At 45.5% G+C, this 26988-nt stretch overlaps 1 protein-coding gene across 2 annotated transcripts; it reads left to right on the top strand.

Annotated features, from left to right (window-relative positions):
- The first annotated feature begins 1175 nt into the window (after positions 1-1175).
- BMP3 (bone morphogenetic protein 3) lies at positions 1176-24998 on the top strand. 2 transcript variants are annotated; one of them, XM_056326429.1, is made up of 4 exons: positions 1176-1970; positions 12565-13475; positions 21413-21634; positions 21749-24998. In XM_056326429.1, exons 1-3 carry the CDS (start codon positions 1598-1600, stop codon positions 21602-21604), a joined length of 1476 nt encoding a protein of 491 aa, XP_056182404.1. In that variant the 5' UTR covers positions 1176-1597; the 3' UTR covers positions 21605-21634; positions 21749-24998. The 2 variants fall into 2 exon arrangements, with proteins under 2 accessions (XP_056182404.1, XP_056182403.1); XM_056326428.1 differs by having other exon boundaries at positions 21413-24998.
- The last annotated feature ends 1990 nt before the right edge of the window (positions 24999-26988 follow it).

Raw genomic sequence — 26988 nt, 5'->3', positions numbered from 1 at the left:
TGTTGCCGATCCCAAATTCAGTGGAATTTGCAAGGCAAGTTCACCCTCCAATACATGATGTATTTTAGTGTTATATTTAGTGCTTGATAATGATACACTTTCTGTAGCCCATTGAAAATGTGAATGCTCCATGCTGGAAATAACGTGTGCTAAGCACCATATACTATTCTGGAAGCCAATGTTCTTATTTCCCTTCTTCAGGTTAGAAATTAAGTCATTCTTGTGGACCAACATATTTATAAACTGTGAAAATGCCGTAAGCGTCTCTTCCCCCTCCTGTGTCCCCACCACCACCACCCAGGTATACAAGGTAAGGCACCTTTTCTGTTGCAAAGCATTACTTTGGAAGGGATGGCATTACATACCCAGTGGGGTGTTGTCTGCTGCTCTGGCACTGGAAAGGGGAGTGAGATGTTTCTGGCCTTTTGGTGGTGAAAAGCAGCAAAGGGGGGAGGCACATGAAATCCTCTCTTCCAGGCAAGGAACACCTACCTGGCTGTGCCCTGCTGTAGTGGAGGAGTCCTGACGCACAGGATTCCCCATGCAGCTCACAGAAGGGTTACGTGCCTGAGAGGGTCTGTCCTCCTTGGACGTGGGCATGGTGCACGTCCCTTCCCGTGGGCTCCAGGCTGCTAGGGACACCTGCCAGCCCTGGCCGGCTTGGAGGGTGACAGAGGAGGAAGCGGAGTGCACCGAGGATGGCCGGCCCTCAGGAGAGGTGAGCTGAGCCCCATCGCAGCCCAGTTAGCATCCCTTCCACCCGCCTGACATGCACGGTGCTCTGAGTTCAGCCAAGGCTTAAAATTTTCGAGGGGAGAAGGCAAGAGTGTGGTTTGACTCGCGATTTTTGTTTTACTGCAACCATGTTACTATACTGCCTTTGGAAGAGGCTGACTGGAGGTGGGAAGGGGGACATCCCGCCACCCTATTCCTTGGCTGCCCCCAGGGCCGCATTCGGTGCCAGTGATTGACTTTCCAGAGTCAAGGCTCCCTCTGTCTCTGCGTTTGTGCTCGCTTTCCTTTGGGTGGAGGTTTCCCCTTCGCTTTGCCTCTTGCTAGCAGCCGGGGCCGCAGGAGCAGGCGGCGCGATTGGCTGCGGCTCGCACGGATCAGCCCCGGCGCGCGCCGCGGCTCGCACTCGCTCGCACGCGCACATCCGCGCACACGCCCCGCGGAGACTCGGCCGGGCTGCGGCCGCACGGGCCGGGCGGGAGCGAGCATCCAGCTGCGGGGGAGCAGCACCTCCACCTCTCGCCAAAAAACAACCTGCGCTGCAAGGGCGATAAACACCTTCGCTGCCAGCGCCGGGAAGGACGGGCGGTTTACACCGCGGCGCTTTCCTCCACCCCACTTTGTTCTTTTTTTAATTTTCTTCTTTTTTTCCTTTTTCCCCCTTCCTCCTCCGCCCCTCTTCAAAAAACCAGACGAGACCGCGTCCGCGATTTTTAGCGCAGCCCCGTCCGCACCCGTCGCCGCCGGGGGTAGCATCTGGCCGAAACAAACTTCGTTGGGGGTCCGGGTCTCGCCTGCCTTGCTGGCCGGGGCAGCCAGGACGAGGGGGACCCCGGAGCCCGCCCAGCCGGGTCGGAGGGGCGGGATGGCGGCATCCACCCGCTGGGTGCTGTGCCTGTGCCTGGGCTGGGGCTGCCTCTGCCTGGCGCTGGGGGACGCGCTGAAGGCTCGCTGCGGCGGGCTGCGGCGGCGGGCAGCCCCGGCCGCTGTGCGGGGAGGCCGGGCGAGGGCGGCGGCAGGTGACTACAGCCCGGGGCAGCGGCCGGGGCAGGAGGAGCGGCGGCGGCCGCCGGAGCGCCCGCGGCCGGGGGACAAGGTCTCGGAGCACATGCTGCGGCTCTACGACCAGTACAGCGGGGGGCGGGCGGCGGCGCCGCGGCCCCAGGACCCGCCGGGGCAGCCCGGGCTGCACCTCCGCCGCGGCAACACGGTGCGCGGCTTCCGCCCGCTGCCGGCAGGTGAGTCCCAGGGCGCGGCGGGGGTGGGCGGCGGTGGGCCCCGCCGCGGGGCCCCGGAGAGATGCCCGCATCGCCGCGGCTCCGTTGCGAGGGCGGCGCGGAGGGGGCGGGAGCCGCCCCCGGCCGGCAGCGGGGCCGGGGCTGCCCGCCGGAGCCCCCCGACGCGGCTGCCCCTGCCCCGGTCGCTCCCCCGGGGCTGGCGGATCCCGGCTGCGGGCGCGCCGAGCGGAGCCGGGACAGGGCGCTGGGCTGGGGGTCCGCGGCCGCCCCGCGGGCTGGGCTCACCCGGCCGCCCGAGCGGCTCGCTGTGGGGTACCGCTGTGCAGGCAAATGGGCTTCCCGAAGGGAACGGTCCGGTCGTACCCCTGTGAGCGGTGCCCAGCCTGCCTCGTTGAGCTGCGTGTCCGTTCGAGTGCCCAGGGACCTTGCTGTAGGGAAGAAGATGAGAGGAGGCTTAGAAAAGTAACGCTTCCTGCAGCAACCGTCGTGCGTTTTGGGGTAGAATGTTTATGTTGTCTCCCATGTAACAATTACTGGCTTATCTCTTCAACTCTGTATGCAGCGTCTCTGCCGTATGGTATCTGAGTACCATATGAGGGAAGTAGAGTAATTGACGTATCCCCTCTGGAGTCTCCTTTTAATGGTGTTTTGCATGTGTAGCTTCTGTTGAAACCAAGGGCTGATTTGCATGCGAGAAAGCAATAACATGGCTTGGCGATCCTTTAGACTGTCTACAGAGTACACAGATTCTGACACCTTGGTGACAGTACTCGCAGTTGGGGCAGTGGCAAATGAGTTTAGTTGAAGCATAATCTGTGCTTGGTAAATACTGCATCTCAGCGTCTTAGGCGGTGGCACTTGGATCTCCCCGTGATTACAGGCTGGCATGCACAGGTACCTTTATGAAAATGTAAAGTCGTTTTTCATTAAGGGCAGGGGAGGGGAGCATATATTTCACATGGCAGCATCCCAAAAGAACTGTGTCCTAGCAGGAAGGGAAGATGGCACTGTCTTGGTGCTCTATCACCCAATCCCACTGTTCTGCTTTTTGTGCATCTTATCTCTGCAAGGGCTAAGTGGAAATGCCAGAATCCCTTGCAACCCTTGCCTGCATATGCTTTCCAAATCCACTGCATCCCAAAAACTTGCTGTTTGTATGACAGCTGTCATGCTGTACATTGCAGCCTGATTTGCCAGTCTCTTTGTTTTTCATTTTGCTGGTGGACTGACCCAGCAGCTTTTTCACGGACAAACATCTTTCAGTAAAACTGAGTGTTGTCTGGGAGTTTCAGCAGCCTGCATTGATTACTTCCCTCTCCCAGAAAACTGAGTGCTGGGTGCCTGACTTTCCTTAGGTTTCTTTGCGAGTCATTACTTCTGATGATTCGAAGGCAACAATGTCTATTACAGGATAGCTCTGCACAGAGATCAAATACTGTGAATAATAGGATGGCTTTGGTGTCTTAGGATTCAGCCCTACAAATGTTCTCCATCATGTGTTACTGCAAGTATTTCTGTCCACGAGAGAGGCTTTAGAGGCTGGAGGCGTAAATACCCTGGTTTTGGAGAATGGAGAGCTGGTACTCCCCAGTTACTGCTCCTACAGAGGAACTCTCTTGCCTTTTAAACATGATTGTTTTTTTGCAATATGAAGTCTAATGTATGTTGCTTTGTTCTGAAATAAGCAGTTCCTCACTGAAAGCGGGGAAGGTATAATAAAAAAAAAAAAGCCGCGTGTGTGTGTATAACCTCAGCAGAGTGATATTTGCTCCTTTAAGGGTATCTGATTCAAGGTATTTATTGTTCTAAACCTAAGAGGCCTTTGGTTGAAATCTCATCTCTGTGGTCTTTCTGATTATATTTATACTCTCACTTGACATTGGGTGGCAGCAGTCCTATAAACACACTATTCACTAATCCCTTTCCTCCTCCTGCAATACTTTCCAAGTGCCAAAGCAATAAATTGGAAGTGGTTATAGGGTTTTTGATGCTTGTGTAAGTATTTATGCAAAATATTTAACCAGTTAGCTGTTGTCTTTCTCTCACCATAGGCGGCAGTGGCTCATTTTGTATGCTTATGGGTGGCAGAAAAGTGCATTTCCAGAAAACCCTTAGATAAAATGTTTTTTGGGGTGGGGGTGGGGGGAAGTGAAAAGGCTTTTTCTGCTTTGCAAAAAGGCTTTTTCTGATTTCTGACTTCTTCCTTGTGCCCAACTGCCTGCCCAGCCCTGCAATGGAAACGGCGCATCCACAGTATTTCCCTTTCAAGTAGTTTGCTTCCGGATCCTCTGCTCTGACTGTTGAACTCTTTGGATGCAAATTTCAGACTCCCACAGGCTTTCCCTTATCCCTAATGTGGCTGCATCAGTTAATAAATTACATTGTCACTACTCCTTCAGTGCATTTTACCATCCCTGCTGCCAGCCCCTTCAGGAGACAGCTTTTTGTCTATGATGAGCAGAACTTCCCTACATGTCTGCCCATTTCTCCTGCATCTACAGGAAGAGGCCTTGAAGGACATCTCTAATGATTTCATTTGCAGTTTGACCATATATTTTGCAATTTAACCATATATTTTCCTGTTTCTTTTCTGCAACACAACTCTCAAATGTGGCTGTGAAACCTTTCTGTTCTTGCTTTTCCCCTGGAGGGCTTCTGGCTCTTCTGCGGCACACAACAAAGGCCTTTTCCAGACCTCCTAGGTAAGCCACCAGACAAATTTTTGAGCCCCTTTAAGACAGAGTGCTGTGTGATGAGACCAAGAACTGCTAGGATTTGTTGAAACTCATCCCTGTTTCTAGTCCAAGAAAACTGGTGTTGCATGTGGCAGCTGCGGTCTTGCAATGGACAGCCAACAAGAAAGAACTAAGACATGATTAATCAAAAGAAGTGTCCTAACAACTGTTAGATGCAAGTTTCTCTTTCCGTGTCTCAGTCCTCCAAGGGGATAGGATGAGGGCTTCAGCCCTGCGCACGCACCTCTGAAGTTTCCATCCTACACTTCCCTGAAATTTCTTGTGCACCAGATTTCACAATTAGGCTGAATTATATGTGGTTTTTTGTTTGCACTGGGGGTTCTGGCCTTTGATTTTGATGAATGTTCATGTGATCTTCTGTTTGGGCAAAATTCTTGTCTGTCAATCTTGCTAAATTATTTCAAAACATAATTGTTCAGTTTGCATCATTCAAAAAAGGAACCTTTGATGCCCACGACAAAGCTGAAAGAAACTGCAGGCCCAAAATCTGTCACAAGTGAAGTAAGGATGTACATCATTCACAGTATATCTAGTTATATTCCAGCACTGTCCTCTCTCATTGACTTAAATGCTCTAATTTATTCCTATAAATAGAAATATTTGAGTCAAAGGACTTTCAGCCCGTGATTTCTGTGGCAGCTGTGTCATTGTGGGACGTTTCTGGCATGATGCTAGCAGCCCTTAGCTTGCTTAGCCCAGGCCTCACAGTGAGCTCTACTTCAGGAAAAATACTAAGACAGAGCCTTTTCCGGTTCTTTATCTGCAGGTACCATAACAGTGCGTGGTTTTCCTTCCATCCCTTGTGACTCTACAAAGACAGCTAGGAAGAAGGTCAGACGATACGTGAGTTAAGAGCTGAACGCTTTGGCAATTCTGGCAAATGTACTGTTAAACTATAGTCAAGTCTGTGGATCAGTTTCTGCTCACGACTGTTTTCCTCCTGCCAGTTAGCACAACTGCTGAATGACCAGACCTTCACCTGATACAAATCTGCTTACCTTCAGTGCTCCCCATAGAGGTGTGCTCATCTACAACTTCAGAGGCTCAGGACCTGGCGGAAAGATAGAGCATGCAATAAATAAATGAGAGTGGAGAGATAAAAGCCTCAAACGCAAGACTTTCAGTTTGCTTTTGAAAGTACTTTTGATCATAGCATCGCTAAAGGAACGTCTTGCAAATGAGTCATTTAAAAAACTCGACTTTAATTGGAGGGTCCCTCTAATGATGTTGTAGTAAAGTTATACAGTCAGAAATTACTTTAAACTCTTTTTTATTGACTGAATTTCAAGCAATTTTTGGCATTACACCTGCCCCTAGGCCAATTCTTGTGGTTTAAGAACTATGTTCTCCTCCTTTTCAAAACGCCTTACTTTCCTTTGTTGTGGTATGAAATGCCCACGCAAACAGAGGAAACCAAGTACTGCATGGGGAAACCGGCTAGTCACCAGCCACCGTCAGTCTGCAAAAACCAGTAGGGGCCAAATTCTAGCCTCTTTGAGCTCTAGTAACATTAAGGGTCTTCTATAATGAGAGCTTTAAAAACATGCAAGCAGGAGATGGTGAGAGTTGGGGGGGGTTGTTTGTTTGGTTTTGGGTTTTTTTGCTGTACCCCTATAAAGAAAATGCAAGCAGCAGCAGAAGCATCCTGGTAGTTTTCAGGCAGAGGGAACCTGAAAGGTGTTGAGCTATGGTTTGGGCAGGCTGGGCCCAAATCTGCAAACCTTCTCTAAGGCTGGGCTATGGAAGCCATGACAATAAAGTTTTACAATGGAAACACCAATACATTCTTAACTGTGCACTGGCACAAGGACACAACTTTAATATCTCATTGAAATGATGACTCATGGTGACTATATAACTAAATAGTCCTCATTATTGCATCCTTTTTCACCCTTGGGCTAGATTTGGCAGTCCATAAGAATGCCACTGCATCCTCTATAAAGGTACGCACACCACATGTTAACAGACTTGTTCCACCTTATTGATGCCTGGAAATGCCCCTCGTAACATGAATCTGTTCAGGCCACTGATGTCAGTCTCCACAGACCTACTGCTTTTTCTTAAAATGTCTCTTTAATGCCAGCAGCAGGCAATCCATATGGCTGTGGGTTATTGCAGGAAGGTGAGGAAGCATGGGCCGTGCCTCTGAAGACTCGGTGGGTTCAAGTACCTCCACCGTAGTGCTACAAGCTGGGTTGAGCTCTCAGTAAGCTGGCATCTCTCATACCCAGAACAGCAAGTGGTGTCACACCCTGACTTGGCGTCTGGGTGACCACCTGTGTGATAAAGACGTTTCTGCTTGAGGCTTGGAGAGACTGTACCTCCCCTCTCCTCACACCCCTGAGAGCTCAGCTGTCACTTGTGCAGGAGACTGGGGAAGTGACACTGTCCCAGTACAAGCTTTGCTGTGGTGCTACTGGTGTCTGGGTTTCGTTTGAGCAAGGGAAGAGTGCACAGACGAATAACGACTTCCATATGCGCTGAGGAGGCCAATAAATCTGTAGCCTATCCGTTTAACTGCATGTGCCTTCCAAATCGTATCCTACACGAATACAAATGACAAGATGTTTTCCTTGTCAAGTACCTTTCTGCCTAACTCGTGGCTGCCGCTCCAAAGCTCTATGCTGTAGAAGTGAGTGATACCAACAGTGCAATGATGCTATGTCTTACCTACTGCAGTTCAAAAGAGCTCTGTCATGCAGAGCTTGATCTTGAAAATTCCTCATCAGGCTGGCAGCAACATACAGTGATTCCTTGAAGGGCAGCAGAGATTGCTGTTAAAATCTGGCCTCAGAGTATCTGGAAGGTAGCAGTGTATTCCTTGCATGTAGCTCTGTTGCACTTATTTTTCATTTGCTTGTTTCCTCTTAAATCTTCTTGTCCTTATGCACTTCGTTGCTGAGAAGTCTTCTGCACTTCATATCTTGTACTGCAAAAGAGCAAAGCTGAGCTAGCAGAACTCATTCTCAGAGAGGAAGAACTGAAAGACTTAGCACAAGTAGTGGTGCTTGGATAGAAATCACAGAATTGGGAGGCATATCAAGTGAGCCAGGGAAGTTACTGCTGCTGAAATAATACTGAGTTGCCACTGAATTGCATTGTATACCACTGCAGACAAAGGCGAGGTTTACCAACTACAGCTGCTCAGAGATCGTGGACAGAATCTTGCCAGGCAGTAAGGTGGTGGACCCGACTGTGAGTTTGCTGCAGCAGCTGCCTGTGGGGCAGACACCCCGGGCTCATAAGATCTTCCCAGCACTGCTGTATCCTAAGAGCCAGCCCAGGCAGAGGGGGACCTTCTGTCCAGCATCCCTCTGAAAGGTCATGTTTTGGCATTGGATCATTGCCTGTGTCTGCAACAGACTTTTTCTTGTCTAGGCAGCTAGTGCAGAGAAAGTTGCTGCAAAGCTGCTGTTTTCACCGGTTTTGTTCAATACTGAAAACATAAGGAAAAAAGCTTTTGTGATGCTGTGATCTTCTAGGGCATAGGTTTCTGGGCCTGTGTTTGACTTTCTTTCACCTGTGAAGATGACTTGATGCTTCTAGACCAATGGAGGGCTTTGTTGCAAGAGGATCTTGTTGCCTTTGAGACTTTAAAGGTCTTGTCATAGAGGGAAAACTGGCCAGAGGCCTTAGCTGTGCTTAGTCATTCTGCCTCTTTCTGCTGGCTGCTGAGCAGGTGTTGGTGGACTTCACCCTGTGGTTTGGCCCTCTCCTGCCCTGCATTTAACACCGAGCCATTGATGGCTGCATTCTACAAAACACCATTTACTGAGCAAGGTATTAGAATTAAAGCCCTACTTGGATTTGGCTTGGGGTTTTGTTTGGGTATTTTTGGGATTAGCGAAGGGAGAAATCAGTCAGTCAAATTTATATGAGAGGAATTACCAGTGTAAGTCATTCTAAAGACTAGAGGAATTACCAGCATAAGTCATTCTAAAGACTAAAGCCTCAGCTCACACCAGTAAGTAAACTTCAGGTGACAGTAGAGAAAGCTGGATGAGGCTTGTGGAAAGCTTCCCACATCACAGTGAAGTTTTTGTTAGGTGCTCCTTGACACCTCCTGACACTGGTGAAAAGTTTAAACTATGCTCCTGTCCTCAGCTAATAGTTTAAACTACATTATTGTGGGGGCAGATTTTCAGTAGTTTCTGTCCTCTGGGTTTAAGGAGGAAGTTTCATTTAAGCGAAATGAAATTTTCCTGAGGAAAGGGTGCATTTGTAGGTATTCTAAAGCTGAGGTATTCTAAAGCTGAATCTTCCTCAATGTTTGTTATTTTTAAGGGCAATGACTGGCCTGGAGAATGCTCATTTCTGTGCGTTGCTCACACCTGAGAGTCAGGTTTTGCCATCACACGACGGATGTATTCGACACTGTTCCTAAGTGGTGACAGAAACCTGGGTCACATGGTTGGGTTTTCCTGAGCCAGAAGCCAGTGAATCTGTAGATATCTGTTCTGGCTACTAGTAATTAGTTTCAAGATGATGTTGCAGACTAATACAGAAAGTCTTGGAGTCATTTGAGCGCAGAGATCATTCAGTGAGAAAATAGCACCACCTGCTGTGAGTACCCATCTTGGGGGTACAGTTACATGCTGAGAGGGGCCTCTTGGGTTTTGCTTTTAATCAAAACTATGTATTCCTCCTGTGTCTGTTTCACGCCATCTAGGGTTTCTTTACAAATAAAAGCAGCTTGGTTTGTGTTCTGCTGCAATATGCCAATTTAGAACAGGAAGTATTTGTTAAGTGGAATTCTTACTAAAAATTAAAATGAACACTTGCCATTCAACATACAACAGTGATTCAGATAATAACTTCTTTAATGGGTGCTTATGAGACATCGTAAATCCTGGTTCCTAAGACTGATGTACTTCGTGCTCTGCCAAATTACATATTAACCGTATTATATTCGCGATCGCAAACCAAGCAGAGGTCGGGTCCTCGTGTGTGCTTAGTACAAATGTAATAAACAGCTGGTTTTGGCTTGAGCAATTAAAAGTAGGATTGAATTCAGAGAAAATCTAGTTCCCCAGGCATAACTAATAGCTAGAAACTGGTTGGGTTTGGTATGTCAGTTTTCAGCTATTGGGAACTTACCTGTGTGATCCACCATCAGGCTGGGCTGAATGTGTAAACAAGGATGTCTTCCATAAAGGACTTGGCCTTCCCCGCCCCATTTCACTGAGAAAATGTTGTATGTTGTTTTCTCCGTAACTGCATGAGGAAGTGCATGTGATACATTGGGGAGAAGGGTTCTTCTTCCCAGTGAAACTAATTCCTGCTTTTTTAGTGTATCAGTTAAAATACTGATGAGAAAAAAAATGTTTAGAAGAAGAGGCCATTTAGATTGTTGGGGTGGGAATGGGGGGGAGGAGGGAGAATACAGTCTTTTGCTGGACTTACCTGAATGGCATTAGCAGTTGGGATATTGCAGGCTGGAAGCACAGAATGTCACCCAGAACACAGAGCTGACACAATCTTTGAAAGATCAGTACCAGAAATTATGTTTTCACTTGCTTGGGCAGGGGACTTAGTACAGTATTTTGAGGGTAGAAGCAGAGAGGCTCTTATTCCTAGTCCGTGAGCACCTCTATGCTTGTCATTGCTTCAAATTAAAAAAAAAGAAATAGCAAAGCTCTTACAAAATTCTGTGAACTATGAATTCTCTTCACCCTCCAGAGAGGGTTTTGACCTGCCATGATGTCAAAGAAGCATTTAACTCCGTGTTCCTTTGTTTTCCTAATGTGTTGGGTTGTTTCTAGCCCTTTGGGGGGGCTGCAGACCATACCTTTGCTTTACTATGTTTGACTTTTCCATACAGCCTGGGTTTATAGCTCTCAACAGTACCTTCACATTTAGGCCTGTATTTCTTTCACTCTGAAAGGGCAGATGTAGCTGCAGTCCAAGCAGAAAGTTTTAAAATAAAAATTAAACTTATGCCCAAGCCTTTCTGTTGCATCCTTTTAATTAAAGTAGCCGGCCATCTGTTTTCACAGATCAGCCTGTGGTAGGAGTGCATCTTTGGGTTTGTGCAAGATGCCTGTGGTTAGGTTGACTTCTCTGATTTCACAGCTGTGGAAACCCTGCTGTCCCCTGCATCCCTCCTGATGATACAGTAACATCCCAACCATGAGGAAGGTTTATCCTTGGCTTGTTACCCTCTGCGCCAGGCAAGTGGGTGCGTTTTGCCACTGCCACTGCCCCCCAAATCCAAGACATTGTGGGCTGGCTGTCTTTTGGTTATTGGGTTTGCTCAAGTACTGTCCACCTACCTTCAGCTATGCTAGTAAATACTTTCTAACTCTGACTGGCATGAAAATTGATGAAGTGTCGTAGATGGAATGAATAAATTTACCCAGTATAATTGAAGCAGTCCTGGGTCTAATTATTCTAGAGGGAGTCTTCAGTCACGATTAGCATCTGGCTTAGCCAAAAAGCTGTCAGACCGGCTTGTGTGTCTTTAGCTTTTTATAAATGGTGAGTCATCTCTTTCTCCAGAGCTGACATCCAAGCCCTAAAAATGTTTAAACAGTGATTCTGCCCTGGTATTTCTTCTCCCCACATCTTCAGAGGCGAGACGCATTCCTTCTTTGTATGCGAGGCTGTTGTCAGTAACTTTATGCTTCCTTCTGTGCTTGACTCTAACCTTGCTGTTGCAAAGGGCTCTGGGTCATGAAGACCCAGTTGTGCATGCAGAGGACACTGACCACTTGAGGGGCCCTAAGTTGGTCTTACTGTAATGGAGGAATGGTTAATACTGAGAGGAAACATCCTTTGTAGCACAGGATTTGGATTTATCTTCTCATTTAGCTGTTGAAATACGTAGTGCTTTCTGTGTTTCCTTACCTGTTTTGCATCCTGATATACACACATAGCTGTACCAAATGTTACCTGGGTTTGAGTCCCTCTTTAAGAGTATCTTTGAAATCTTTAGAAGCTAAGAATAGGTGCCATCCAGGCCTTGAAGTCTGTGTTGTAGGTGAGGCCTGGATCACAGTGGATCACAGTGGAAGGTGTAAAGGAACCAGCTAGGCTTTTTTTTTTTTTTTTGCCTTTTTTTTTTTTTTTTTTGGCTTGGAGATGGGAGCTTAAGTGACTTATGTGGCAGTACAACTCCAAAACCTGTGCCAACACTGAGAATTGTGCTCTGTTTGAATCCAGGCTTTTCCTCCTCCTCACTGCCACATTAAGCCTCTACTAGTATGGAAGCAAATCTTTTCTTTCCAGCGAGGCTGTGACTCAACAGGATAATGGAAGTTTACAGACAGTCCAGTGCCTAGCAAAGCCAGTGTGAGCCTTTCTCCAGCTTCAGCTTGGTCTGGACTGAGGCACGATTCAGTGCCATTCATGTCCCATTGAAGTCCCAGCTGTCTTTGATACAGAAAGATGATTCTTCACTCAGGACAGAGCAGCCATAGTCACCTAAGTGCATTTTGAGAGGGAGGGGTTTGGCAATGTTGCAGAAAAATGAAAACAAAAGAGCAAAAGCTTATTATGGCATTGCTCAGATTTCTGCATGAGAAAGTCCTTAGTGCGTCTGTTACTGAGCTGTGTTCCTGTGACCTAGTTTGTTTCCTGAAGTCAGAGGAGCAATATTAAATGTGTGAGTATTTCTGGATGGAGATAGGTATTACAAGGAAACCAGATCAAAGGGGTGTGATTTACGGCCATCATTTTACTAGCTTGGTTATTTTTCTGAATAGTGGCCTAAACCCATTCCCACAGCACTGTGTGAAAATTTCCCATGAACTTAATGTATACCCTAGAAAGCAATGGGCTCAGTCCTTTCTCTATATAATTTTGAAATGTCTATATTCTTATCTAAGTATTTCTTCTAGGGAGCTCTGAAAGCCAGGAGATGTACGTTTTTAACTTGACATCGCTCACTGAGTCTGAAAACATCTTGTCAGCTTCGGTGTATTACTATATTGGTGACCTGCTGCACGCTAAGCGGAACTGTTCCCAGTCTGAAGGCTGTTCTCATCACAGGCACAGGAGACCTGAAAATCAGATACATCTTTCAGTTTGGACCTTTTCTTCTGTAGGGAACCGGACTCGGAGCCTGGGACGCTTCCCAATAAATGTCTCTGCTGCTTACCAGGATGTCCTTTCCTGGCAGTGGAAGGATATCACTCAACTCCTGCATGAAGCAAAACAAAGCAACAAACTCCTGATCGGTGTCAGGATGGATCTGACCCACCATCACCCCTGGGAAAGGGCACCTTCTCACTATGAACCCTACATTCTGGTTTACGCCAATGATTCTGCTATTTCAGAGCCAGAGAATGTTGTCTCTAGTTTGCAAGGACACCATCATCCTCTGGCAAGGGTTTTTCCCAGGCCAGAAAACCACGTGAAGAGCAGCCTTAGGAGGTGGCGGCGAAAACGCTCTGCAAACATCCTGTTGCCATTGCAGAATAATGAGCTTCCAGGAGCTGAGTACCAGTACAATGAGGATGAGAGATGGGAAGACAGAAAGCCCTACAAAACCTTCCAGCCGCGGTTAGCAGAGAGGGCAAAGAGTAAGAAAAAGCAGAGGAAGAATCATCACCAGAAGAGCCAGACTCTCCAGTTCGATGAGCAAACACTGAAGAAGGCAAGGAGGAAGCAGTGGAATGAGCCAAGGTATTGCGCCCGGCGCTATCTCAAGGTGGATTTTGCAGACATCGGCTGGAGCGAGTGGATTATTTCCCCTAAATCCTTCGATGCCTATTACTGCTCGGGGGAATGCCAGTTTCCAATTCCAAAGGTACAGTCTATTGATTCTTTTGCACTGTCTATTACTGTAAACTATGCATTTTCTCTCCTGTGTCAGTAAAAGGCAGCTGGTTACCTCTTACATGTTCAGATCTAGTAAATAAGTGATATCTTTGTCTCGTGCTGCAAGGAGTGGTGGTTGGACAGCTAGTAAAAAGACAGGCTTGTAAAGGTAATTAAAAAAAAATTAGTCGCTTTTTTGTCCAGAACCCAAATTGCCATAAAACATTTCCTGAATAGTGCTTATGATGTGTGAACTTGTTATTAACCTGTCTAATAAACATAATACGAGCCAGATCCAGAAAAGTGCTTATTAGACAGTAGTCATTATGCCTCAAAGGAGTCTTTGCTGCCAGACCCATGCTGGTGTTGGTCAGCATGGCACACTCCAGGAAAAAATGTGTGCCTCATGAGCTATGACTGTCACGATGACTTAGAGACTCTGTGGAGCTATGGGAGTGGTTGGGAAGCTCTAAGTGTAAGCAAGAGTCAAACTTCTATGACAGACCAAGTGGATCCAAAAGCAATGGATTCCAGCCCACTGACTTTTGAAATACTCTCTGGATTGTGTGAGATGGTTGCATGCAGATAGCGAGAAAGGGTGATGTGCTTTGAGGCCTGTGACTTTGGTGGATGAATTCAGCTCTTTGAAAGCAAATGCCCACTGTCATTATTAGCAGCATGGACCTCCCCTGGAGTCTACTGAAACCTGAAAGTAGGATGCAGTATTTGAGACTGGCTTGAAATGAGGGGTACGCAGAAATAATGCCTATGGGACATGTCAGTAAAGGTGGGGCTTTTGGTTCCACCATAACCTCACATTCAGGAAACTTTATTTCTGCCTCAGCAAAACTTTAGCAGTCAGTTCTGAAATTTATGTGGCGTTTTGGTGGCTTAAGGACCCAAGGGAGTCACCCTTTGAAAATTACAAGTGGGGAAATGTACTGAAGGGGATGGAGCCCAGAGGAAGCAAGCTGAGGAAGGCAGGAGTCTCTCTTTGAAAGAGAGTCTTACCTGACTACCTCCAACTGCAATGGCAGGCTTTCAGGTTTCGGATCAAAGGAGAAAATGAAAGGGAACAGGAAGAGATACCTGTCATTCCTGACCATTCACATTACCCTTGAATACATCACATTGAGCCTTTTACTTTATTGTTGATGGGAACCGTGCTCTGTCAAACCAGTAACTTGGTATGCAGGTTAGAAATTCTAAAAGCGCCGGACCTGGACTTCTTCCGTTCTAGCTTTAAGGACATGTAAATTACAAAAATGATTGCTGTAACCCTCTGCTTAAGACTGGGTGTTGTACAATTGCTTGGAGGGGGGAATTACAGATCTAATATTATAACAACCCTTTAGGGAAAAATACAGTTGCCACTTTCGAACAGTTGGCATGCACAGAATCTACGTCACCACAGTTCCCTAAAATCATACAACCTGCTATCCTAGAGGAGCAGTGGAGGGTGGAACGGAGTGGAGACACCGCGGCCAGGCTCTGCTGTACTCCCTGCAGGACTGGGAATGTGACGGTACCGTACAGCCAATAAGCTGAATAGCGGCTGCAAAATATATGAGAAGATGTCTGTTGCTGGGCCAACAACTGTGGCAAAGACCAAGCAAGAGGCTCATTATCTGCGAGAGATGGTCAGGAACTAGGCTCCTTTAGCACTTCAAAGAAAAGATAAGCTTTCTAACAAGGACATACTAAATGCTAAAAGAAAGCAAACTGCTGAAGAGATAAAACTCAAGGATGCTAGGGTAAAATAATTGTGGTAGTGGGAGATCGGACCTCCTACTCAAATGACCCCCCCAAAGAGAGTGAATCCCCTGCTCAGGGAGCATGCACAGTAAATTTAAAATGAACTGTACCTTTAAATGAAAGCAAGAGAATTTTACACCAATCATAATAAAGGAATGTAAGACTAGAGTCACTGAAGCTCTACCTGAGAGTAAGAAGAGTATAAAAAGTGAACGAATGAGGGGACAAGTGGGGAAAACACCACTGAGAACAAGTGAAGGGAAGACGCCACCAAGACTGACTTCTGGGACCAGCCGACAGGCTGAGCCTTGCTTCTCCCCGACTTGGGACGCCTTGGGTGAGACTTAAACTAAGTCCTTCTTTGGGAAGCTTAGAAATATCTCTAGAGAGTTACTTTTTAATATTTGTAGCCAGGCTGTATTGTTGTAACTTTTCCACGCATTTTAGACTTTACAATATTTTACTTGCACGTGCCTTTTTGCAAACAGTCACTATCACTGGCAATCCAAAGAACTTGTCTATCTGTTGCTAATAAAACTGTGCTGTTAAGTAGCTGGTCATCAACAGTTTCTCATTGAACACAACCGTGCCCTAAGGTGTAGCCGTGCTAGTTCATGAGCATGACTGGACTGGCAGTGCAGACTGCTATCAGTGTATCCAGACCCGTGGTAGTTTAATATACATGTTAAACGTGACTGGACTGATAGCGGTAAATTTGACATCACCTAGAATTTAACCCTAGCTGCACCCAACCTCTCACCTCAGTGACAGAGTTGGAAGGCGGTGGGTGGGTGGGTGTGTTTCCTGCTAAATTACCCCATTCTCCTTTAATGCGACACTGGGTTAGCATTTCTGTTTGCAGCTTTAGTTATAAAAACCTTATCCTGACCATAAAAGAGCATTGCTCTGATTCTTGTTTAGGAGAAAATGAAACTTAAACCAGAAGAGTTAAAAGTACTTTGGTTCAAAGGAATGAAGGAATGCAAAAAAAAAAAAAAAAAAAAGTGTCTCCAGCTCAGCTGGTCATGGCCCCTGAAATATTCTTCACTTAAAATAAGACACCTGCTACGGGCTACCATCAGCATTAGAAATGAAACAAAGCAAAGAGTCAAGTACATGTTGGACATTCAATGCTACTGGAAGACCATTTCAGTCAAGTTCCTGGTATTTCTGATGATCAGAGCAGTGGGGCAGCATAGCAGCTTCTAAGAAAGTCTTGATAGTGTCTTATAAGTCCAGAAATGTTTAGGTTCACATTTCCTAAGGTTATCAGGTCTGGCTTTCTTGGCTCTCAAAGTAGGTGATAGTTGAGGTGCTGATGAACTCCCAGGATCTAGCACTTGCTAGAGAGTAACAGTTTCAACCCAGTGGCTAGAGATGTTGTGTTTGTGGGGGTTTTTTTACATTTGGTAGGCATGCAAAATACGTTTCTACTTTCTGAGGCAGAAAAGCTCTCTTTTAATAGTCAACAGGTAGCATATATTTCAGGGTTAGCCAGTGCCTGATGCAGAGACTGGGAAGAACCCTCCTTTGCCTGTAGCTCCTACAGTCTGGATTGAAACTCAGATTGCTCAATAATGTGCATGCTCAAGAAAAAAGATGTTCTCAAAAAAACTTTTGGATGTGGTGTTTTTAGAAGCCCTTGTTACTGATCTCTCCTTGCTCCGAGTGAAATCTAATCCTGCTGAGAGCTGATAGGAAATGAATTTAAGACAGAAGTCTCTCGTTAAGAGTCGAGGTCAGACTTTGAGAAGACAGATTTTCCAGCAGCAGAAAGCGTAATGTATATTCATGGAGATAAACTCTCAGAAACGAAAAGTAATGATAAAGAAGCACTGTAATAAGAAGGTTCCTATTCCTCACACAGAGCCTTTGTTAGCACCTGCAACTGGAAATTCCCTAACATGCTCCATAAACTCAGGGCTTAGTTCCCAGAGTAACTTCAAACCTGTGGAAAGAAATACAGTGAGCCATACAAATGCTTCTGCAAGTAAAACGTCCCAAGATTAATTCAGTACCAGTAGTTCCAAAGAGGCAAAACAAAGTTTAAACTTATGTTTGACACTCCAGAGCATCACAGAGAGGTACAAACAGTGCACACAGTGGTTAACAGGTATTGCTTGGGTGAAAGAGGAGTTCCAGCTTTGCCTGCAAGTTGTTCATCTTTGGGTAATTCGCTTGAGGTATTACACTCTGCATCAGAAGATTTTCAGATGTGTGCAGCCAAATTTTTTTCTGCCAAATTCAGGTTCTAATTTCCTGTGGATAGTAGCATCGGCCTCTGAGATGTTGTAGTTTAACTCCATCTCCTCTGATAAGTAGACTTGCGGTATGGCCTACTGTTCTCACAGTAATTGAGTCTAGCAGTCCCACAGGAGTGTTATTTCTCCTCCTCTTCACCCCTCTGCCAGTACGTGCTATCAGAAGTGATCCCTGCCCTGGAAAAAGCTTATAATAGAAAAAAGGTGAGAAATAAACAGGAGAGATGGGTATGCAAATAAAGGACAGAATGTAAATGACTGCGTTGACATGAAGAAGAAGGTCTGAGTGCCATGAACTAAGCCTGTAGTGCAGGCCTGTGAGGCCGTAACCAGGATGCTGGTTTTCTTCTACAAATTCCTGCTGAAAGGTGTAATCTGAACTTTCTGTGTGAAACTCTTCTTAACTCGGTTGGGTGAAGAATTACAGCAGCAGTGCATTATAGTTCTTCAGTCACTGCAAAGCTGAATATTTGCTGCCATGTACTGCAGAGTGAGCTAATTTGTTAAGAGAGCAGGTTACTGAAACACATTGTGTGTGGTTCCCTGACAGCAATTGGTAGATTTCTGTCCATGCTGGAATCCAAATTGTTCCTTTTATGCACTTTTTAAATCACGGAAACGAAAACGACCTTGTTTTCCAAAGCAAGTGAAAAGCTAAATTACATAAAAAGGGGAAGTGAGCATCTTCCAGACCCGTGTCTTACTCTTGAGCCATGTGTTATATCTGGTGCTACTAATAAGACGGTGTTTGCAAAAGGACACTCTAACTGTCAGGCAATAACAAACTAATCTGTACCTATGGGTATATAATGTTCCCTTGCTGAGGGCAAGCTCCTAAACTTGATGACCTGTTGGGTAATTATGAACAGATGTGCCTCTTCCCCCTCCTCCCCTTTCCACTCAAATTTTCTGGCCTTGCCCTTTCCCTGATTTCAGTTAGGCCCTTTGACTGCTATGTGTTGGGCTTGTGTAATGCCACAGAGTGTACAGGCCAGGCAGACCCTCTCCCAGGTCAGGAATGAAAGCTTGTAACAGACATCTTTTGCCCTGCTCATAATACATCCCTAATGAAATTCAACAGGGCAGCAAGTCTCCCAAGGATGTGTGCAGCTTAGCAGGTGCAGCTTGAGCCACAGCTGGACTCATTCACAAATTTGGCAGTTTGGAGTCAGCTCAGCACTTTTTCCTCCCACCAATCCTCTGGCCCTCCCCTGCTTTTCCCCTCCTAAAAGAAAGTCTCTGCCTGCTTTTCGTGACCACGTGCTGGACAGAGTGTAGGTGGCCCGCAGGCAGCAGCCTAACTCACCCTCCTCGGTCAGGGCGTTACACCAGTTCAGTACTCCAAGGGGGATTTCAGCTTTCTGAGAAGTGCATGCCTTTGGATTTTACTTTGATCACAGTTAAATTCCCACTGGCAGAAGCAGAGTTAACGCCAAGGCTGTTTGTCCTCAAGAGCATGCCTTAAGGGCCAGGGGCAGGCATCCAAGACAGACTTCAAGTCAGTACGGAGAATTTTCTGTATTGTACAATACCTGTATCAAAGGTACAAAATACAAGAGATATTTCTTGTAGCATACAGTGACTGAATGTATCTGAGCTATTCCAACCAACAACCAAGGCAATGCTTGAAATTGGTTCTGTGCAATTTAGTGTTTTAGTGGTATGGATTCCATATCTGAAGGGGAAGGGTTTCTAATGAGACCTTAACACAGCATATGTGGAGGCCTGTTTTTAATTCCACTGCTACTGGCAGTGGGAAATCGGATCTCGATAGATGTTCTACCTTTTGATGTCTGATCAGCAGGCTCAGGAGGTCTGTTTGGCTCCCATTTCTCTCCTGTGGAGAGTGCTGCACTACGGCTGAGTAAGGAGACAAGCCTGGATGCTACCGGAGCCTTCACTTCCTTTTGCAGACAGCAATGATAAGAAATCTGCGTTGTGTGCTAATCTAAGACATTTTTGTCTCACTATCAACTACTGCTGAGGAGTATAGATACTCTTGAATTCAAAACAAGCACACAGAAATGTCTGTCTTGAAATCAGCTACCTAGATGGAGAGTAATATCTTTGTAACCGTGCTGGGAAAGTCTACGACCATTATGAGGGTGATGTGACAAGCTTTGCATTTGTATTTTAAACACAATATCACCACAGCCCTGCATCTCATTCATCTGATGAGCTATGATAGTAAACAAACAGCAACAGGGGAAAAAGGTTAAGCTCTGTGTAATGTCTGCATTTAGCAAGGGATGTGTAGGATTGGCACCATTTGTTGCTCAGCCTTCCTGCAGACAAAATAAGTTCCTCGTGAAAAGAAGAAAAACATTCAAATTATGTCTGACATGTACATAAAGAAGAGACGAACGCTCCCCAGTGAATCCTGTTCACTTCTGTGTCAAATGGTTGCAGTTCTCTTTTGAGATCAGTTTCAACAATATGATACAGAAAAAGTCCATTCTGATCCATTTCTGTCAGAATTCAGGGAACAGCTGTCTCCATGAGAAGGAAGGAAAATACAGCTGGCATTAGCTGTAAGCTATGCTACCGTCAGTAGGGACAAGTTAGACATCGTGTGTATTGCCAGCAGAATTGGAAGCAGTTGCTCTTAAATGTACTAACATGCTACACAAACAATACACTGAACTGGAATCTCACAGTTATTCCTGTGCTTTTTGCATGCAAGGTCATTAAGACTTTCACCTTGGGTAGGTGAACCCTTAAGACTCATTTTTCCCCAAACAAATTGCTTGTCACAGCAGTTTGGCCCAAGCGATCTTGTTCTTTCTATTTCTCGGTGGCACCTGACTGAGCATATTGTACTGTGTGATTCCCAGGTTCTATGTATTAAAAGAGCTCTAATATGCATTGTTAAAATTTCACTCTTACAAAATCAAAAGTCTCTGGCTAAAACCTGCATCTTGTGTGTTTTTCTTGCTCACCCATCTTCATACAGATGCTTGGATTTGGAATGGTTTGAGGGTTAAGAGGTAAAGCTTAGTATTTTTCATTTCTATGAATATATTCATTATTATTTTTATGAGGGTATTAATGTATTCTGGTTTTGTGAAGAAATACAGTTATCTCACTGGTCAGATTTGCTTTTTGTTCATATCAAACCAAAGTGTGATCCTATTTACGTGGGTATAAATCCAGGAAACTTTGTCCTTTGGAGAAAAATGTCACCTTAATATGAGGAACAACTGACACAGGATTTGGAGGGTCAGTTACTGGCAATGTCACTGAAGGTGTATACTACAAACAAGAAGTGATTTGGCATGGAAGAACAAGCAAAACAACCTAACCGTACACGAGAACAAACTGTAACAGTTAGCATCGTGGCATAAAGTACTTGAATTCTCTCATCTGCATGCGTTTTACCCCCTTTTGTTTTTCCTAGCATTCCACCAGCCAGACTTCCCAGCCTACAAATTACATTTCTTTCACTTCCCTAATGACTTGGCCTGCTAGCACACTGACTGCCTCCCTCCCAGCTGAATAAGTTTCGGGACTAAATCGCAGCCCACATGTAACTTAATTCTCTCAGAAGAGACTACCTTGACCTATAGGTACACCTTGCTGCAAGGTCCACTGGCCTGGGCATTTTCCTGGGAAGGCACATCCCAGGGAGAGTCCAAGCCCCTGCCCCCAGAAAGATGCTTGAGCTGAAAGTGGTGGAGCAACATTTGCATCCAGTGGTCAAAAGAACCAGGCCAGATTTGCATTCCCTGCTGCTGGTTCAGAACAGCTATGGTGACAACCGGAAATGGTTGTGTAGAAGACAGATTAGCTGTCCCCACAGGCGTGGGCTCTCCACAGGGCCCTTCTTCAAGGAACCCGTTTTGTTCTAGAATATCTGGGTCCATTCTAACATGGGTGCAGTTACATTTTCTGCTGTATCTTTCTCTTGCAGGCCTTGAAGCCATCCAACCATGCCACCATCCAGAGCATAGTGAGAGCCGTCGGGGTCATCCCAGGCATTCCCGAGCCTTGCTGCGTTCCTGACAAAATGTCTTCTCTTAGTATCTTATTCTTTGACGAAAATAAAAACGTGGTTCTTAAGGTGTACCCCAACATGACAGTGGAATCCTGTGCGTGCAGATAACATCTCAGGAGACCCTTTTGAAATGCTGAGGTAATCACTTGCTGTTTGGGGCAGGGGTGGGGGGGAGGTGTTTCATCATACCTACTTGTTTGCACTGCCAATGCATTTCCTTTGGACAATAAACAAACCAACAAATTTAAACAGATCCAAACAGTGAGGATGGAAATGGAATGGAAACCAAATAGCATTTCCAAGGAAGGAGAATACAAACTTCGTTCATCTCTGAATTTGACGGAGACACAAGTTTTGGCAGTGGGGACTGACTGTTTCTGTCGAAATTGAGAGATGAAAGAGGAATTTGCAGAAGACTCTTCAAGATTTTTGAGACTGCCAGAAGGACATACTGATTTATTTTTGTGCAAGATTCTGGAAGCAGCAGTAGCTGTTAATTTTTATCTCCGTTCTTATGGTGACTGATGGGGAAGGAGATTAGAAATGTACTATTCTTCATGTTAAAACTAAGCTTTCTGCCTTAGGTTATTGAGTAGTGCAGCAAGGAAGAAAAACAAATCTGACATCCTAAGAGCCTTTGACAATCCAACTTACACATCTATCTTCTTGGTAGGACATGTCACCGATAGCCTGTGTGTATTCATTTTCATTGACATAGGGTTCATAATTCAGCTTATTAGATGTCAGTATCCTTGGTTGGAAGAACACAGAACACATTGCTGTGTGCATAATTGCAGTACCTCAGAAATGAAGAGTTTTCTCTCAGTGCCACTGTAGAAACGCAGCAGGCCAAGGGTATGAAAGTATCACACTCAGTGAAGCAGCTGAGTGACTTGTTCTCAACACAATTCTAGAACATAGTTGCAAAAAATCTGTGAGTAAATCATGGTAGTTGATTCCTAAACTGAAATTATTTGGTGCATAATTCTTATCTGTAGGCATTCACTATAACTATGTGATCAAAACTGCCTCTGGTTGGTGAGTTTTGATTGTTAAATTAATCAGATAGTAGATTTCCCCTCCTTATCTCAGTTCACATTCCTGAAAATGAAATTTGTTGTACCTATGCTGTCAGTTTAAGATGTCTTTTAAAAATTCATTTGAGAAACTACAAGCAGGAAAGAAAACATCCAATCAATCTCAGGCACAGCTGCAAAAAGGTTTTTGTGCTATGGAGTAAATGTTCACAGAAGTACTTTAGACAGAACCCTGGTGCCATTTCCAGCAGCACAATACGTAGAGGGTGATGCTTTTTGAAGCACTTTTGGCTGACAGGAGCGATGTTTTAGTTTGCGCTAAGAGTAAAGGTCAAACAGCCTTTTCCGTAAGTTACCTCTGTAACTGACTCTCTGAAATAGTGTAGTTAAAGAGCAGATATTCATAGGGAATAAATTAATTCCCCATCATCAAGAGAGTTAAATTCTCTACTCTGGAGTCAGCAATTCCTTAGCATATTGAAGGTGACGACAGTTTTCCTACATAAATGCCTTCTTGCAGCTTCACAGCTATTTGAGGCTAGTTTAAACACTCAGTCATTGACTTTTTTTTTGGTCAGTGGTGCCATCGTGACCCCTCAGGAGGGATGGGGGGGGTTATCCTGCTGCAAATGAGGCTGCTGCCTCAGAGAAGGGCAGTCAGTCCCCCAGGAAAATTCTGGGGGAATGGGGACCCTATAAAGTGAGGAATCGCGGAGCCCCAGCCTCCCACTTGGTGGGCTGAATTGGGAGTGGCTGGCTCTTGGGCAGAAGGATGGGCCTGAGCCAAACACAGCTCAGTTTGTGAACAGTGTCCATCACAAGCAGTGCCAGGAGCGGGGCTCCTCAGAGGAGAGTGCAGAGGTCGGATGCACCCTGGCCCACCCCTTGGATGTTAGCAGAGTTACCCAGATCAGAATAGGATGTCGGCAGCCCAGCTTCCCAACTTTTGCACTGCAGAACAGAGGCACTAACTAAATACAGGTGTTTTGCTGGCACAGCAGTCTGGGCAGCCATGCTCTGAGTCGCTCCCTGGGACTGAAGCCGGGTTTGAGGCTACAGGCAATGCTTTCCAGTGCTGTAATGAGACAGCCTGGAAGTGGCCTTAAATGCATCACCTGAAAACAAACATGAATATGTTATGCTTGGCTTTCACTGGGATACAGGCAGACTTTTTCATGAACCATATCGTGTAGAATAGGTACAGTCTTCCACGTAAAATGTGATCTGCCTCTTCCAACTCTAAGCTAAGAGTGTTCTCTTCGATTAGCCACGTAGAAGTGAGACATTTTATGCCCACGACTTGTTTTGCATTTGTATCTGTAAATGAAACTTTCTACATAAACCCATGTCTTGCATCAGTAATGTATTAATCACACAGGCAATTATTTCTGTATATATTGTATTAGTAGGGACCTCAAAATAATTTCCAATTCATGTTATTAATCACCATTTTAATCTCAGATCAGCACAGGGGGCTTTTCCCACTGTTCTGGTTTTTTAAATACTATTTATTGATAAATGGCTCTGCTTCCCATCTACTTACATAGTATCTGATGCCTGCACATTAATTTTTATGCCTGGCTCAGAAGATGGGCAGGAGAATGTCTTGAGCTGGGCAAGCTCGCTCTTCAGATAGGCTCTTCTGGGAGCAAAGTCCCCAGTGAGGAGCAGACTGTGAGGAGGCAGCTGCAGAGAGCTCTTGAAAATCCCGCTCCTGGAGGCTGAATAGGGAATCTCACGGTAAGTGTGCAAAATAGAGAGTGCAAAATAAAACTTGCAATGTGGTACCTTGGCCCAGGAGAATTGCCCACTAGAACTAATGATCCTGTTCCGCTGAACAGGGTCACAAGGCAGGCTCTTCTTTTTTCCTTTGTCTGGGGGCCCTGAACTTGCAAGGAGCAGAGCGCCTTTCATGAGGTGCTGAGCAGCCCTGGGGTTGCAAATGACTGTGCTCCGCCACAGGGCTGGCCCAAAAGCTTTGTGCACTGGTATCTGTGGAGAGGCTCAGCAGTGTGCGGGAGACTGACGTTTTGTTTAGCAACCCATTTCTCCTTGTAAAAACAGACCTTTTAAATGTTTCTGTTGAAAGGTTAATCTTTGTACAGACAATGTCAATTTAAAAAAATAAAAATTACCCCCGGAAAAGAAAAGTTATTTTGTATATGAAAAGAAACTTTTACAAATGCTTTTAATTTATTTTATATCTGTGGCCATCTTGTTCTGTTAATGGTTCCTTCTTTATCTCAGTGCTCTTCAGACAGTACAGTTTTCTCTATTGTTTCAAAGGTGAAATGCTAGAACTGTAGTCAGGCTTGCAAGGACAGATCACGGCCACACTGTGAAGGGCATGTTTCACTACTGATGTATAAGCTTGCCTGATTTGTATTTTTTTTCCCTTCAGTAATGGAAATTTTCACAAGGAACTCTGGAGAAAATATAAAATAAAATCACTTTTTACATGAAAATCCATTTTTTTTCCTGTGTGGTACTCAGATCTTTCCAAGACCATAAAAGTTCTTGCTGCTTTCTGTGTGCATGTTCTCTGGAAATGCATCCATCTCGAGTGGTTGTTTGCAAAGGCCATTCAAACAGAGATCATCTTTACAGAGCAAAGTACAGAGTGGTGAGGGAGTGGGTGCTATGGATTCAGTTAAAGGTTAGCTAGTATGACAGTTAAGAAGCTGCTGAGGTTACCAGGCCTGATTGAAGGCCCAGAGGTGTCGGTGGGCAGGTACCTGCCCTCCAGGTATGGCATGACTTGCCCCAGCAAGAGCTCTCCTGCTTGAAATAATGTCTTGCCTCTCATTACAAGAGTGTGGTGAGAGCGGGGACCCTGACTCCGAGGGATTTTTGGGTGCCTCTGACTGCTTGATTGTTCCCTGCCAGCCCAACCCAGCAGGTAACTTTGCGTTGGGGTCTCAGAGTAATATCCTGCCCTCTTGCCTGGAGGTAGCCTGGGTTCCCAAGCCACAGGGATATAACGGGTCAAGGAAGGCAGGTCACAGCTGCACATGATTATGGATGGATGGGCAGGAGAGCCTGTCTTGGGCATGACGATACCGTACATCCTTCCCCGCTTTCTCAACCCCCATGTTGCACTTAAAGAAAGGTGCCTGGCACTTTAAGGATCATAACTTACAGATGCATTTTCTTCTGCAGCTCAGGGAGCTGCTCCAGGCTTACCTCATGTTTTGATCACTGCTGCTGAGAGGGATGGTAGTTATTAACAGAGAGGTGCTTACAGCCCCTGGTAAACCTGAACTCCATCATTGCACAGAACAACAGGAAAGCACAGTGGGGTGCGAAAGCACCCAAGCAGGGGTTGCTTGCTGGTAAATCCTTCACAAATCAAACCTTCTGTACCAAACCACTAACCCCCTCCTTCTGAGCAAGGCTCAGGATTTTATATGCTTATTTTGAAGAGGAACAATCTTCTCCCAGAAAGCTGGAATTTAGATCTTACCTCACGCAAGGAGGTCACACGTGTGTTTCAGAGGATGTGGAGAAACAGGGCTTTGATGTACAAAGCTTGCACACACACAAAAAAAGCCCAACACATTTTTTCTTGCCCTGTGGAATTTTCATGAGGTCTTTCTGAAGAGATGCTTCCCTCTTTTCAGCTTCCTATTTCACTTTGAGGTTCCCTTCCTGCAACACAGACCAGAGAATCCTGTTCTTATATATGAGCCTTTTTAGCAAGCCCCAAGTTATCCAGATTTCCAAGGAATTTAAAAAACCATAGCAAACAAAGAGCTGAATCTAATTTAGAATCTTATTTTTAAAAAAAAAGCTTTTCCCAATGTCAAATTTTTATCATTAATTTCACATCTTCGAGTCTGCTCTCTGCGCAGCCTCCTCCTTGCTTTCCACCTGTGGGAGGAATTGCCTCATTGTACTCATGCTGCATCCTACCTCTTTAGCACTGCCTCCCCTCTCTCCCTAAAACTCTACCATGCACAAAATATGTTAATTGTAACATGGTGCAAATCCATTTTCCTTGGTCTTCTGCTTCAACACATCTTACGCACTTAAGGAGCATCACATCCGTAGGAACCATTTATCCAAGCACCGATGTGCAACCACTTCAGTGGTGAGAAACAAAACTGGGAAATTATGTTTGGTAACAGGCATATTAAGGCGTGCACATCTGTCTGTATCTCTTGATTTACTCCTGCTTATTCATCCATAGATCAAAAAGAAGTCAATCAGAAATGCTCAAACCTGTCACAGGAGGCAAAATAATTTACTGCAATGTTCAAGCACAGGGAACTCAAGAGATACAGAGCACCAGCCTTGTGCTGCCTTGCAAAAAATGGGTAGGGAGGGTGAGTTTAGGGCCGTGCACTACACTACAGCCTAGAAGGCTGCCTTTAATTGTCTCTTCTTTCCCACACTTTCTGCATAATCTCGAGGAACTCAAACTGTTAAACTGTCAGGGGTGTCTAAACCCAAAGC

This window comes from Falco biarmicus, chromosome 1, assembly GCF_023638135.1.
Source record: "Falco biarmicus isolate bFalBia1 chromosome 1, bFalBia1.pri, whole genome shotgun sequence".
Classification (NCBI taxonomy): domain Eukaryota; kingdom Metazoa; phylum Chordata; class Aves; order Falconiformes; family Falconidae; genus Falco; species Falco biarmicus.
The sequence above is the reverse complement of the archived record's forward strand: the minus strand, read 5'-3'. Positions and strand labels throughout refer to the sequence as shown.

What these genes read in the sequence shown, in the direction of transcription:
- BMP3 (XM_056326429.1), top strand. Translation starts at nt 1,598, where the DNA reads ATGGCGGCATCCACCCGCTGGGTGCTGTGCCTGTGCCTGGGCTGGGGC. An exon ending in CTTCCGCCCGCTGCCGGCAG is followed by an intron (nt 1,971 to 12,564) that starts GTGAGTCCCAGG and finishes TATTTCTTCTAG; the next exon opens with GGAGCTCTGAAAGCCAGGAG. An exon ending in GCCAGTTTCCAATTCCAAAG is followed by an intron (nt 13,476 to 21,412) that starts GTACAGTCTATT and finishes TTTCTCTTGCAG; the next exon opens with GCCTTGAAGCCATCCAACCA.